General features: G+C 39.2%; 1 protein-coding gene across 1 annotated transcript in view; it reads left to right on the plus strand.

Moving 5' to 3' along the window:
- Nucleotides 1-11,453, plus strand: part of igdcc3 (immunoglobulin superfamily, DCC subclass, member 3) — a 79,397-nt gene extending 67,944 nt beyond the window's left edge. Inside the window, exons 8-14 of the mRNA XM_039666875.2 lie at nt 2,017-2,264; nt 3,916-4,080; nt 4,316-4,504; nt 5,051-5,155; nt 5,253-5,388; nt 5,514-5,748; nt 6,054-11,453. Coding sequence (XP_039522809.1) covers nt 2,017-2,264; nt 3,916-4,080; nt 4,316-4,504; nt 5,051-5,155; nt 5,253-5,388; nt 5,514-5,748; nt 6,054-6,191 — 1,216 coding nt within the window. The 3' untranslated portion in view covers nt 6,192-11,453. The remainder of the gene's footprint in view (nt 1-2,016; nt 2,265-3,915; nt 4,081-4,315; nt 4,505-5,050; nt 5,156-5,252; nt 5,389-5,513; nt 5,749-6,053) is intronic.
- Nucleotides 11,454-15,440: the final 3,987 nt, after the last annotated feature.

The raw sequence follows: 15,440 nt of genomic DNA on the forward strand, positions 1-15,440 counted from the left end.
TCTCTCTCTCTCTCTCTCTCTTTACCGGAGCGACTTGCACTTGCTGTGACAGGGTCACAAGCTTTGAGTATGCACACGAAGGGGACACGTGCGTGGGGGGAGGGGGTATGCTATGACCATTTGATTGACACATTTTCTGTCCAATGATTCTAGGTGGTCTTGGAAATGATTGGCTGGAGTTCTTCGAGTCTTTCCACAGATGATTAAATTGCTTAAACGTACAGTATGCGATTTTTGGCCACCAGGGGTCACTCGTTTAAAATAATAACAAAAGACGTACTTTGATGACGTCGGGAAAGAGCGTGGGCTCACGGGAGTTGTTGTCGCTGTCAATGACAACCAGCTCAGCTCATGACATCATCGTTTCACAAAATATACGGATATACGGCATCTCTCTGTAGATTTAGCTTGTCAAGAAGCTTTAAATGCAACCCCAATGTTTACCTGTGTCATGCTTCTCCTGTCCCAAACCCTTCTCGCGTCATATTTTTCAGGTACGTTTGAGCTTTAGCTTATGAGCTGGCTGTAGCAGCACAACGTGCAGGCAAAGCGTAATCGTGGTCCATAACTATTATACAGACGAATATAAATATTAATATTACGCTACTTCAATGAATGACCTATTTTAGAACATTTTTCATATATAGAGCGCACCGGATTATAAAGCACATAAGATACTGCAGTCTAACGTTTGACTGGGTTTGCGTTATTCATCCACTATGTGCTAAAGGCTAAAGGGAATGTAGTGAGTGCGCGGCGCCGGAGGTGAGGTGTTTATTTAGTAAGCATGAGAGAGCTGAAGCGGGCACGTACATTCGCAGCCTGACTCATATGAGTATTCAATGTGCGAGGCTCGCTAACAGCAACAGTTGGCTGATTTGAATGAGACGACACGGTTACTGTGAACGGGGAGCGCTTTATGCGCGAGGAGCAGCACCGGGGACAGTGTGTCTGTTAAGAGTGAGCGCTCGTGAGCGGGCACGTGATTTACACACATAAAAATACGTACTACTTTTTTTTTCTTCGTCATTTTCTTTGCTTTATTGGCGGTAGTCCAGTGTTCCCCTTTGTGTTTGGCGGTTTCGCCGGGTTCCGCAAGGAAGTTAGAGAAAGTAGAGGAGTCAAAGGTTATATGACGCCATAGACGGGCGACGAAACGGAAATAAAGAAACGTCCCGTGTCTCCGAATTAAACTATAAATTTCTCCGTATTTGAAATTTGGTGGAAACTGTCGGGATAATGTAAGTACATATCTAACAGAAATATATAACATAGATACAATTATTTGTGCTATTTTTAATGCAGAAAAAATACATATTGTGGCTTTAATTTTCATTTCAGTGCTTCTAACTCAGTGGCTGTAAGTGGCTTAGGAATAGGATTTCAAGTGATTTTGAAAAAATAGTCAAAAAAGAAAATCAAATACCCCACCTTTAATAGAGGTCACTGGAGAGCAGAGTGGTATTGATGCCCTTAAGTCCAAAGTTATACATTGTGGACCTGCTAGGCAAAGGGAGCTTTGTTCAGGTTGCATTATCAAAATCTCACGCAAATGGATTTTTAAATTAGAAAGAAAAAATGCCCAGAGTCGATATGTTCACTCACTATGCTCAGGCAAAATGGGTAAGAGTTGACAATGCTGTCTGAAATAAGACAATGGGCTGTGAGGTTCTACAGGAACCTATATTTACTTCTATATGGGAGTAAATATGAGGAAGATGAAGAAATGTCTACTAGCTTTTATGTGGGTCTACCAAAGCTACAAGAGGCAGTGCTAGAGAGGGCTTTTTGTGAATGCAATGGAATGCAATGTGCCAAAAGTGCCTGGTATTGATGGTCTTCCAGTTGAGTTTTACAAAGCCTTTTGGAAGGTGATGGGTGAGGATTTCTTGGGTTTTCTCAATGAGAGCATAGCTGAAGATTCTCTACCTCTTAGTTGTAGGAGACCTGCGATAACTCTTCCACCAAAGAAAGGGGATTATTTTTAAGAAATCTCTCTCTCTCCTCTTCTGCTAGTACTCTGACCATCTATGGAGTAACCCAGGAGGATGAGGCCATATATCAGTGCATTGCAGAGAACAGTGCTGGCTCAACACAGGCCAGTGCTCGTCTGACCGTCCTGTGGGCTGATGGGTTGCCGGGTGTGCCCACGGGTCTACGTGCAGACACCCTTTCTCCAACTTCCATTCAGGTGTCTTGGAAAGAGCCCACCCAAAACACTCAGGACATAATTGGATATGTGCTCCATATACGCAAGACTGCTGGTAGGAAAACTGCTTATGAACCTAAACACACACTCACAAGCACGCAAAATCAAATCAAATCTAATTTACTCAGGTCAACATTGAATGTAAAATGCTCCCCAGTAAATCGGTATTTTATTTAAAGTAGAGGTCGACCGAAATTGGATTCGGGCCGATACCAATAACTAAGTTGGACAGCACTTGTCGATAACTGATTGATTAAACGTTTTTTTTTTTTTAGTCCTGAACTTGATTACAAAAATAAACAGTATTGGCTAATGCATGAAAATGTATTGAACTTTTAAATGAAATATATACATATTAATATACTATATTAGTACTATGTGTGTGTGTGTTTAGCTATAACTTAAAAACATGGCATGTAAATTTCAGAAGTAACACTTCACAATAAGTTCCCTTTTGTTATCTTTAGTTAATGCATTAGCTTTCATGAACTAACATTGTAAAATATTTTACTGCGTGTATTAGTATTTGTGAAAACATTTTTTATGTTAGTTACTATTGTGCATTCAATAATATTATAATTAACACATTTATAATTGTATTTTTAGAAAATGTTGAACTGGAGTGCATCACAAAAATAAACTGAAACTCAGTGTACACTTTACTCTATATAAAATGTAACTATAGAAAGCTTGATATGTCTTTAATGTAAATGTAATAACAGCGGAGCCTTTTCAGCCGCTCACACATTGGATGCAACCGGAAGAAACAATCAGTGTGGATTATTGCCGATAAGAGATAGAAATCGGTTAACGTGGCCGATGAATCTGCAAAACCGATAAATCGGTCGACCTCTAATTTAAAGTATAAATGTATATTTCAACAAACGTTATGAAACACATATTTTATTCAATCTTCACTCTAGGCTCCTTCATTGTGGAAATCAGTGAGATTTAAAGTCGATAGGAAATCGCTGCTTTTATCCTATTGCCATCAGCTTATGGTAGCAGTTCACAGTCAGACTAAAGCATTTATGTGACTTTTTAAAAAGACAAATTACCGTTTTAGTCTGACTGAAACCAAAATTCTAAAACGCACATAAAAGTATTTGATGGTAAAGAATGAGAGACAGCTCTTTTTTTAAAAAGCTCAGCATGATGTGTGTGTGTATGCATATATCAATCCCTCTCTCCCGGGAATCTTTAAAGTTGCTAGTTGATGTTTTCTGTGCTGGAGCAAATACAGCTAAACAGCTGATCTGAGACCCACGCTGATGTGCACTTAAATGCCCTGAGCTTTCTCTTTTTCTCTCACTCTCTCTCTCTCTTCACTGTGATGTTACCATGACTATTAGCCACTGCTCAGATTTGTCTATTGAACCTTTCATCCGCTGCAGCTACACTGCCTTACAGCGCTGTGGGATGTGTTTTGGATTACGAGCCATATATAATATATATGATCACTTACAGCAATTTGGCATGAATAAATAATAGAGAAATATAACATTTACTGCAGCCATAAAAGTGACTAAGAGAGCTGCCAACATTAAGAGGTGGGCAATTGTCAGGGTTAATCCTCACTCTCACGTCAATGATTTCACTCTCTTGCTCCATTTTTCTTCATTTGTTTTTCTCTCTCATACCATTTTTTCAGTGTTTAATAACGGTCTCTCTTTTTCCTCCGTTCAACCTTCACACTTTACATTCAGACCCAGTGGAAATGGAGTACCAGGAGGCTGTGAGTAAAATGACCCTGCAGCAGGTAATCGGAGATCTGGAGCCTTCCACCAGCTACAGCTTCTATGTGAAGGCTTACACGTCCCGCGGAGCCAGTAAAGCCTCTGAGACGGCTGTGGAGAGCACTCTGGGAGAAGGTATAAAAACATATTTAAACAATCATACACGAAGTTGTATATAATTAGGTTGGATACATAATTCCCAGTTATTTTGAGTTGTTAATTGTGCTGGCAGTAGTCAACTGTGGTGGGAAGAAAAAAAAACAATAAAGCGTTTCCCTCAGAGGCGTTTTTGATTCAGGTTGTTCAGGGTAAAGTTCCCACCTGTTGTATTTTCTGTGAAAATACATTCCTGTGTTTGCAATTCCTACAGTCCCTGCACCACCAGCCTTGTTCGTGAGAGTGATTAATTCGACTGTGGTTCAGGCCACGTGGGAGCCCTCCACAAAGATGGGCCAGCAGGAAGGATTCAATCTCTACTACCGTAAGGTCCCCGTCCCCCTCTTCACAGGACCCCTCACCTTCCCACGTAATGTGACCCAGTACAACATCACTCAGCTGGGTGAGTCATGAAATATGAGCAGAAGGAATTTCGGTACCGCTTCCTTTTACAGTACAGTACTTACAGTGTAGTTACAGTGTACTTACCTAGAAAGTACTGGCTAATATAAGGTAAGTACATGGAACAGGTGTAGGTTCAGGGTTAGTACTAGTTATTACCCAGTAATTGTAGTTACTAAAATAAGTACATAGTATTTACATGGGGAACTGGACTGTAAAAGGAAGCGTTACCGGAATTTCTTTGTAAATAATATGTAAAACAAACAAAGAAATAATCTTCAGTTCATTTAGCCTGTTAAAAGCCAGTGGTTTACTTTACTGTCAAACACAATTAAATGCTTATAACTAAAAATATAACATGTCAGCGAAGCTCAACTAATGCATTCATTTATTTAAATAAAAGCATAACATAACATGTCAGTCATGGTTGTGTTATTATTATCATCATTATTCGTCTGTCGTAGTATTATACCAAGCACAAGTCATTTTTAATTAAAAGAAATCATTAAATCTTTTTTTTTTTCTCACTCTCTCTCTCTCTGGTCAGATCCCTCTTTTGTGTATGAAGTTAAGATCCTGGCTTTTAACCAGCATGGAGAAGGCAATGCCACCCTGCGCTTTGTGTCGCTCAAGGAGGCAGTGGAGAAATCAGGTGCCTGATGCAACACACTTGTTCACTCCCACACATTCAAGCATAGTACTAACTCACTCACATTGACTGTGTGTATGTGTGCATTGTCTTCCTGCAGTGCTAAATACCCCTTGCGACTGTGTAAAAGACGAACAGAATAAAAGCTCCACCACAGGCATCATCATCGGCATCCACATCGGAGTCACATGCATCGTTTTCTGTGTCCTTTTCCTCATGTTCAGCTACAGGGGCAGGTGAGGAAATCAATGTGTCGTTTTATAGTGAATGCAGTTGCAGTTGGCGTTTTATTTTAAATCAATTTCTTTTTCAAGTCAACATGTTTCTTTGGATGCAGGGTTGAATCGTTCTGTCTTTGCAGGTTGAAGATGTGTAAAACCATGCATGCCACCCGGCAAGCGGGCCGGAACCCAGCAGGTGTCGTGTTAGAGTCCTCCTCCTCACAGGGGGCTTTGGCCCTTAACGGCCCCCACAGGTTCAGCCAAGATGGGAATGGAGGAACCCACTCTGCAAAGAGCTGCACCGACTCCAATGAGATGGAGAGACTCTTCTCAGAACCATCCCACTTCTCCAGTCCACCTGACACCACCCACACAGTGAGCCTTGGGGAACAATGCATACATTTATAGACATGCGGGTTGCATAGTTATGGTTCATTTCAGAGAACAACTTTATCAGTGCATGAGATGGAAGAGTGGGATGGAAAGATGTGCATTTTGGAACAGATCAAAGCAAAACCTATTAATTGAACCATTTGACTTAATTATATTTATTATTGTTATATTATTAATTATATTATACCCTTGACCTCACTGAAAAGTAAAGTACTATAGTATTACCATGTTTGGTTATGTTTATCATGTTTTCACCTCATTTTGTTTGAATGTATTTATTTTTTCAGATTGAGAGCTCTTTGGTCTCCTGTCCATTGAATGAAACTCAGATTTCCTCACTCCCCCTTGATGACTTCAGTCTGATGGAGGAGTGTGAGGTGCAGTTCCGGCGGCATCCAGCAGAGGGCCAACAGGATGAAGACTGATGAAGAAATGAAAGCCAAGGATATCCTCTTCTCAGACTCCTGTCCAACTCAGGTCAACTGAAGTATTCATATTTTTCAGTTCTGTTTTTATCTCGCAAAGAATATATTATACTTAAGTTAAGTTCCCTTTGTGGGAATCACTGTAATGCCGGGGGTCCCTCTGGCCTCATAGTGGGTGAGGTTCTGTGATGGACAGCTATTATTTCTCATTGGTAGGTGAACAAATACACAGTTACAACTGGCAGCATACATTCTCCAGTCACCGGTATCTATAAGTGACATTATTCGGCTAAGTATTTTTCCTTCTACCGCATATTAGTTCTGTTTTTCGATGTGCTGCCTTCTCTTAACCTACCAATGATTTCACAAGCCCATCCAGTGGAGACCAATACCTTCTTCCAGGGATTTCAAATTATTCTCAGGATTTTTTTTTTCACTGATATCAATATTTTTTTGTTTGGTTTCAACCTTCATAAAGACTTTAGACTCGGCTACGTGAACCTTAGAATTTACAACAAAAAACCTACCTCAGCTGGAATGAATGTCTTGTAGGAAGTCTACAAAAGTCTGTTTTTATACACATCATGCATTCAGTCAAAAGAGAAAGAGTTGCTTCTCTACCTCAGATTTCAAGGACTGCCGCTCTCCTGCTCGCTGAAGCAAAACAAGAAAAAAAAAATCCAACATATAGCACTTCCAAATGTTGAAGTCATTGTTCTACCTCAAAATAACAAAGTTGTTATTGTCGTTGTGGTTGTTTTCTGATATTGCAGCACATCCTCTGTTCGTACGATCCTGGCTTCACCATGTTGATTAATTGCTGTGTTTTGATATGTCAGTACCTCATGCCAGGTGACAGATGACATTGTTCTATGAATTCTGCGTGTAAAGATGTTTCGACAGTGTCCTTGTATTCGTGTAGATTTTTTTTGTTCTATGTTTCCTGATCAGAGTATTTTTTATTTTAATCGTAGTCGACGCCGTAAATTGGAAAGACTTTAAGATAAACTGCACTGTTACTAATGTCTTCAGGATAAAAATACTGCTCTCAGTTGAACCGCTGGAAGAAGAGTGACCACCGTACGCAAAGCTGGATATACACATAAAATTATTGAAGAGCTTGACTTCATGTGTTTTGCGTGTCATGTGACAATGAAATGTGGGGGTTGAACATGTATGTAACGCGTTCTTTACGGAATTAAGCACATACGCTGTTTTTTGTGGTGATGTGGTTTAGATACATATATCACGTGTTGTGATATTTCATGAAGAATTGAAATTGAAAATTGAATCTTTGCCTGGGTTGTAACTACAGGACTTAGCTCAGCTCCGCTCCCTTCGAGCACCCATGGATACTGTGGAGGCTGTTCAGATTCTCTGCTGTATGGTATGAAATGAACGCCAAACTGTGGAAGAACTGGGCATTCCAGAATTCTCCAGGAAGTGAACATTCCATTAGGAGCCAAAGCCACTGGAGATTCTCATGGGTCCTATGTGGTTCCATCTTTCTTTCTTATTTTAATATCCCAAGCCCCTCATGTCACAGATCAGGGAGCACAAAGTGCATCGGATGTATGCACATAACTCGCACTCCTAACATCTCTTGGCATTAGAATGCTAAGAATGATGAGTAGAGGATGCTTGAGCTACCACTGGTCATCTCTTCATATGTCTGACCAGCTATTGAATTTCTTTTCACTGTGTGCTCAGCCACCCAATCCAAGACCAGCTGTTTCTTTTAGCGGGGAGGAAAGTACCAGCAAGATGTTCTTACTCCTCTGGTATCCAACAGTGCTGTGGTGCATATAAATATATACATATATATATATATATATATATATATATATATATATATATATATATATATATATATATAGATGTATATATAACCTACCTCGACACAGCAGTCATGCTCTCAGGTTGCTCCTATTCTGATGGGGAGATTGTATTTTTTTATAGTACACATACATGCAAGCATACATTTAAACATCAATGGAGAACATCTCCATTGGGCCCTTTATCAGATCAGTGCGTTGCATTAGCTTTTCATGCTCTTTGATTTCGTGAATGTAAAGTGATATTTTTTCATGTTATGTTTGTCTGTATCGAATACTCATGTTTGCTTTATTTGGCTAGTTTAAATGACTCGTCCATCGGTTTTGCCACCATCATCTTTGTTCTGATTTTAATAAGAATCATTATCAGTGTGTGTGTAGATAAGAGTCAAAATTGCATATTTTCATAACGCCCACAAATTCTGTTAACAATTTTTTTTAACGAAATGGATAAAGCCTAGATAATCAAAAAATCCCATTCATATAAGGTATATTGCCTCAAATACTGGTTCCGAAACAGAATTGCACAGTATATTACAGTGTATAAAAGACTCAGACTATGTGCTGTATATTTATTGTACCAAATGCGCTGTAGTGTTGTCATTGGAGACTGTAGATGCTTTTGTGTTGTCTATATACAGAAAAGTGCTCAATTTATTGACTGTGTTGAATAGAATTAATGGAAAAGTATCTGAACTGTGCTGTAGAACATTGTTCCTAATAATGAAAGTCTCTGAAATATCTTTTTGTACAGTTTTGGTGCTCTTGACATTCCTGTAAAAAGACAACATGTTTCCATCTGTTGTGTAATGCGATTCAAGCAATGATACATTTCCAAAAGCCAACTGCATTAGGTGCACCTCTGTTACTTGTTTCCTGATGGATTTGGTCTTGTGATGTTTGTAAACCTATCGTGTGCAGATCAGTACAGTTGAGTATTTTCAAAACAGTAATGAACATCATCAGGCTTCATGTTATAATATTTATTAGATGCCAGTGTGGTAGTCATTGGTTGAATTAGGGTGGATTTTAGACCACAAACGGACTGGTGCTCTTTTCAGTTTATCAAGTCTACCTCAGACTGATGACATGAAACTCATCTTGATCTCCTCCTCCTCTCAGCCTTTTCAAGGGGGTATTTAGTCCTTGTCTGCATTTTAAATAAAGGGGTAATCTGAGCTCTCGCGCCTGCATGGAACCTGTGATGATGATAATCATCATGCCGAAAAGTCTGTTATTGTGATAAAGCATTATAGCCACAGACTTTTCTGGTCTGCCCATAGTGATTGGTCTCGCTTTGTTTCCATTCAATATTTAGTATAGTTTCTGGCTCAATTCCCTGAAAGAACAAAGGACGTGTTACCAAAATGGCCTCTCGCCTCTAGAACCTACTTCGCACATGTTATATACACACACACACACGGTCACATGTCTGTAAAGAAAGACATGTTTGTGTCAGCATTAGTGCCGTGTCCCAGATTTCCCCAGGGAGACTCATGGATGAGGCATTAGCATGTAGCAGCTTCAGCTCCGGCCAGCACTATGGCAACCCCGACCTATTCACAGCAGCAGAAAGACGTTCAAACTTTGAATCTGTAAAACAAACAGCGTTTTGTATGGGATAATATGTACCAGTTTCAGTCTGTTAAGCCCCTTTCAGGACAAGGATTACATAGGAGTGCGCTTTTTGCTTTGAGTGAGGGGACCCAGAGCAGCCCAACTGAGAGGAATTTATACGCTTGCTTTCACAGTTTTACACACACAGAGGCTTTAAACTTTTATTTGATGCAACATACCTTGATCACAAAGGTCTGAATGCTATCTAAATCACTTCACTTACGGTACTAAAGCACGAGGCCTCTAGTCTCTAGATTAGATTTCTGATGTGACGCTATGATGTGTATAACTGTTATTAAAATCTTGTAGTACTGTACTGTACCGTTCATAAAAATGAATGTGAAATGTGTTTACTGTGATACTCTTACAATGGAAGCAGAAAAGTGGGGTTTAAAACTAGAATGTTTTTTTAGCATGAATTATTTATTACTGTTTGTTGAGTTCTTTTTTATTTTTCTGATAGAACTGACGTTATTTCACCTGCTTTGTAGTTACTTATGACTTTGCACATGATAATAGTCTCATGCTAATCCAAGTTATGGTTATGCTTTTGACAGTGTGATGATTCCATATTTTCAATGTTTGTTTGCTGTGCCTCCCACTTGACTTCTAGGCTTCCTTAGTAAGTTTATGACTGTCTTGGCGTTTAATTGACGGCATGACACGGATGGAATCCATAGATATTAAATGACCTGGAATATTAATATTTGTTATTGTAAAGTGGTAAAGTATAAATCATTTGCTGTTTCCAGAGAATTATTTGTACTGATGTAAAATTCACATTGATAAAAACTAATATTTCACAGATTAGATTAAGGCTAGTTAGCAAGCACAATATGTTAAATGAATGGCACTAACAGTTTGTGCATTTCTTGTGTTTAAATTGACAACAAACGAGTCTAAATTGACCCTCTTTTAGGTTCCTAACACATCTCAGCTAATTTACAGCTGTTATATAGGCTGTACATTCAGTTTTGGTAATAATACGGTGAATGTGAAGATGACCGTCACTTCTGTAAAACTGTGTTCATGACTGAAGCACTGAAAATCTCTTTACTACCATGTGGTGCTATTTCTGTCACTGCTGCGAATCATTGGACGCCCTTGTCATTTTGTTGAATTTTTTTTGTTCTTTCGAACTGTGATACTCACTGTCTTCCACAAAACAGTGAATGTATCCTTCCATTATTTGAATCTGCTTTGTAAAGTTCTGTGTAAAAGACTTGTGTGTTTCATTAAGGGAAGTTATGCATTGATGTCTCAGCGCAAACTGTATTTGTGTATAGCTATTAAACCCCGCTCAGAGCTGCATATGATTATGGAAATGTAATGCACTTGCAAGGTTAGCACAGACTGTTCAAATGTGTATCTCTGTAATCCACCATACAAACTTTAATTCTGGAGCTCAGCAGGAAAACAGTGCCTGGGGACAAACTCCAGCAAGCAATGGCTTTTGTGTTGCCTATGACCAACCGTTTCACCATCCAGCCATCTCAAGACTTCATTTTGAGCTAAGCAGGTGTGAGATGTTCAGTTTTCACCATGTAAGTCACGCTCTATAATTCAGGTCCAACACTGTTTTTATCAGTTTGTCTTCTCCAAATTTGATGTCTGCAACCCACTCTGACCACAGACGGTCAATGTTGTGTATGTACATATGCATATATTGGTATGTGTACATGTATATTTATATAAAGAAAGAATACTAGACCGTTTTTAGTGGTTTGTATTGGTTTAGGGTTCATTGTGAAACAATGTTGAAAGTCAATAACAATGATGACAATAAACTAGTTCTAGTTTTAAAAAATGATTACTTTCTTTGCCAATGACTTTTAATTGCCCTGCATTTATTCACATCTCATGTTTCAGTGAATCTGTGTCTGTACACATTACTGTTCAAAAGTTTGGTAAGATTTTGATAAGTCATTATTATGTGAAATACCAACACATTCTCATCTTTTGGCGTCATATAGGTGACGCCATATGACATTTCGTCGAAATACTACGCACATGGCATCTTTTAGCGTCAATATGAGACACAGACCCTACCCCAGACCTAAACCTACCCATAAGTTAACAGTGCGTGTTATATTGACGCTAAAGGGTGCCATGTGCGTAGCATTTCGACAAAATGGCGTCAAAAGGATGAGAACGGGCTCGAAATATTGGCAACCAGTCTTAGGCTACAGGAGGCATCCGGTCAGCGAGGAAGGTCTCTGTGTGTTTTCTCGTGGCAAAGTATTATTTTTGATTAAATGAAATACATTTTCTCATATGTACTGTATGTATATCTCATAATTTTCTCGTTATTTCATCTGACTCCAAAAATGAAAAGGTTTTTAGTGATATCTGTGCATCATTAAATGTGAGCGAATATTTGACTATTCTTTTGACTGAAAATAATGTCGATTAGAATGAAATCAGATGTTTACAATTTATTATGTCAGGTAAATGTATCATGCCAATTGCATAATCGGTTCAAAGATAATCAATACAAAACATCAAATGAGTAAAAGAAGTAGGTTAAACCCAACATTTAGAAATACATGTACTTTATATAGACATAAACTTAATTCACATGGAAACGTGCGAACAATGGAAATTTGCATTCAGAGGTTACACCTTTTGAGAGCAGGAGACCGTTTGTCTGGATAGCTCTAAACGCCTAAAAACCTTATTACCTTTATTTTACTTCTTTGGGAATGAGACCAGTCGCACTGAGACATTTCAAATGATATCAAATGTGTTATACTGTAGGTAAGTCATTCACATTGAATTATATAGATTTTTGGGTGAATTTCATTTGATCTCTTAGGGAAAGAGGGTGTTACATTCCAGCCCCCAAAAAGGGAGGGGAACCTGATAACCCTCTGCTCAGACCCACAAATGCCAGCAAAAGAGGAATGGAGTCAAAGGAGACAAAAAAGGAGACAAATTCCAAATACCGTACAAACTGTGTTTTTATTTTTGTCACGGTAATAATGTAAATGATAAACAAATTTAAGGGAGAAAGGGGAGAGCTGGACGAACCAAAGAAAAGAAATAAACAAAAATACCCCACCCCTAACCTACACATCACCTATCTGGCACACGATCAAGGCGCCCTATTCAAAATTACAGATGGTGGGCCGCCCAGGTCTAACTGGTGTTTATAGACAGAGAAGTATGCCTACGGGTGATGTATACCCGGGGTAGCTCTAAATCTACTCCCCCAACTCCCTATAAAACAAAGAACAAGAAAAGAGAAGTTAACACAAATAATAATAATAATTCACAAACAACAAACTCCGTCCTGCTGCTCAAGTTCCAAAAGTGGAACACAATGCTAGTGTTACTAGCTAACAAATCAGATTACAACATTATCAAAAGCATTGTCAAATGTTCCAATCCTAATCTCAAAATAGACAACAATAAAGTTATCTACTCATCACAAGGTTTCCCAAAAAGGGATACCAACCGCAGGAACAGAGTGCAAAGCCCAGAGCAGAGAGTGAACAGATCCAAAACTAGGCTTTTTAAAGAGCCCATGCCAGCTGCAGCCACTGACGAGTAGGAGGAGTTCCAAGATCCAATCAGCCGCTGAACCACCAATCAGCTGCTGGAATGGTTACAGAAGCCATCTTACCTGTAAGAAGAAAAACACAAGAACCACAAGCAATGCCAGCAAAGAAAATCACTATAATACGTACCCAGTTCTCTGGGGACTTAACAGAGGGGAAGAGATGTATTCTGAGCTGAGACTTTACATCGCAAATGGTGATGCTAACTTCACAGAGTGAGTTCAAATGTTAATTTCCTTTGTTCTCTCAGACAGTTCTCTCTCTTCCAGTTCTTCCAATCTTACACCTGTTTTTGTGTGTGAGGATCTAAATTTCCCTCGTCAGCTCTGCAATCTCTGCTAATTGACTAGCTGCAGTGTTCAGTATATTGCACATGGATTGATTACACTGCATATGGAAATGCATGAATTATTAACCGAGATGCACAGGCAGAAACATTTATCAGACTATATTTCCCTGCAATTGCAACTTTGTCATGCAGTGTCCCAGATCTAAAACATCCAGTCACTTATGCATAATAATGACGGTTTATTTGGGCTCTACTTCATCAATATCATACTCATTAATGTTGTGCTCAACAGTTTTTTTAATACAAATAAAAAAAACAGATGATCCTAATGCACAGCCATGTTAAATCATACATTAACTTACAGATAAAGGGAGCAAAGAAAAGAGTGGAAGAGAAACTTCCCCTTTTGCCAATCTTCTATTGTCTGAACTGAACTCAGAAATCACTTCAGTTCCATTTAATATTCCACTCTGAATTTCCGTTTATGTCCTCTATAAATCTGTGACCGTTCTTTCTTCTCTTTATTCTCTTTTTTCCTCTTTGTTTTTGTGTGTGAGAGAGAAAGATGAAGTGTGTGGTCGTTGTTGTGTTGCTTCCTTTTTTCTGCATTTAAAGCAGCAGAGCTGAGCCACTGCATGATCTCCTGGACAAGAGCTTCAAACTGAGCAGACCAGGGCTCACAGATACACCACCATCCAAACCTGATCTTTCTTTCTTTTTTTCTTGCTTTCTTGCTTGCTTGCTTTCTTGCTTTGTTTCTCTGTCTTCATTTCATTATTTCTTCCAGACTTCTCAGCCATAACATGGCTCCCAGGTGACTGCTATAGGGATAGGGAGGAAAAACCTCCTCCTAAGGTTGCTAATCAGAATCAGCTAGGCGGTTAGTGCTGTCTGTATGTGTGAGGGCATCAGTGTGTTTGTTTGTACTTGAAAATATGGCGATGTCCATTTGGGGGGCATTGTGTGCAGGATCACATCCCAAGAAAATGTCATGTGGCGTGTGCCCTCATTTCAACCAGCCGTTCCCTAAGTTCTACTCTCTGTGCTAAAGAGAGAGAGAATTTTTTTTCTGTATTAAAATGTTGTTCTACATTAGATTTGCACAGGAAGTGATGTAATACTTTAACATAAAGGAAAAGAATTGAAGTTTAAGATGAGAATATAAAGGAAGTGGGGAATGAGTCCAGGGTGTCGCTTTGGGCCACTCCAGAAATACTATTATATATTTGCCAGAAATAAATCCACTGACCTTTACAGCGGCTGATGGAGATATAGAGTGCGGATTCCACAGAGATGCCCATACACACAATTCCACACGATTCCACATGCCCATATACACACAATTTGAGAGTGTGACCAAATCCCAATACACAAACATGCCGTAACCCATGCTCCCCAAACCTGTTGGCCCCTCGGGAGAGGACAGGGAGCAGAGATGAGGTTGGGGACGAAAATAACCTGGGCACCTGACAGTGTGTGAAACAGGACAGAGAGAGAGAGAGAAATCATAAAGCCAAATTTATTGTCATGCATACAGTATCTACATATGTGAAAATCTAAAGAAAATTTGCAGAACAGATAAAATGGAGAAAGGAGGTGTGATTTAATTGTAGCCATTCTGAATGTCCAGTTTAAGACCAAGTAGTAAAAAGTTGCCTTCACACAATAATATGATAACAGTTATTTAGTTTTTAGTGGAGCGTCAGTAATATTTTTCCAATTGATTCCTGCAAGGCTAATCATACTCCTTTGTGTGCAAGTCAAATTGCTTTTCCCGGCCCCTGTTCTATCTATACAGTGAGAAAATGAAGGTTCTAGTGTAGTGAAGCACATCAATGGAGAGCTGTAAAATAAAAAAAAATAAAACTCTGCAGGGATGTGCGGTGTGGAGGTGGTGGGGTGGGAACAATCAGCAGATGTTTTCTCTGTATAAACCTTAATCAATATG

The sequence above is a fragment of the Pimephales promelas genome, chromosome 1, assembly GCF_988280905.1.
Source record: "Pimephales promelas chromosome 1, fPimPro1.hap1.1, whole genome shotgun sequence".
NCBI lineage: Eukaryota > Metazoa > Chordata > Actinopteri > Cypriniformes > Leuciscidae > Pimephales > Pimephales promelas.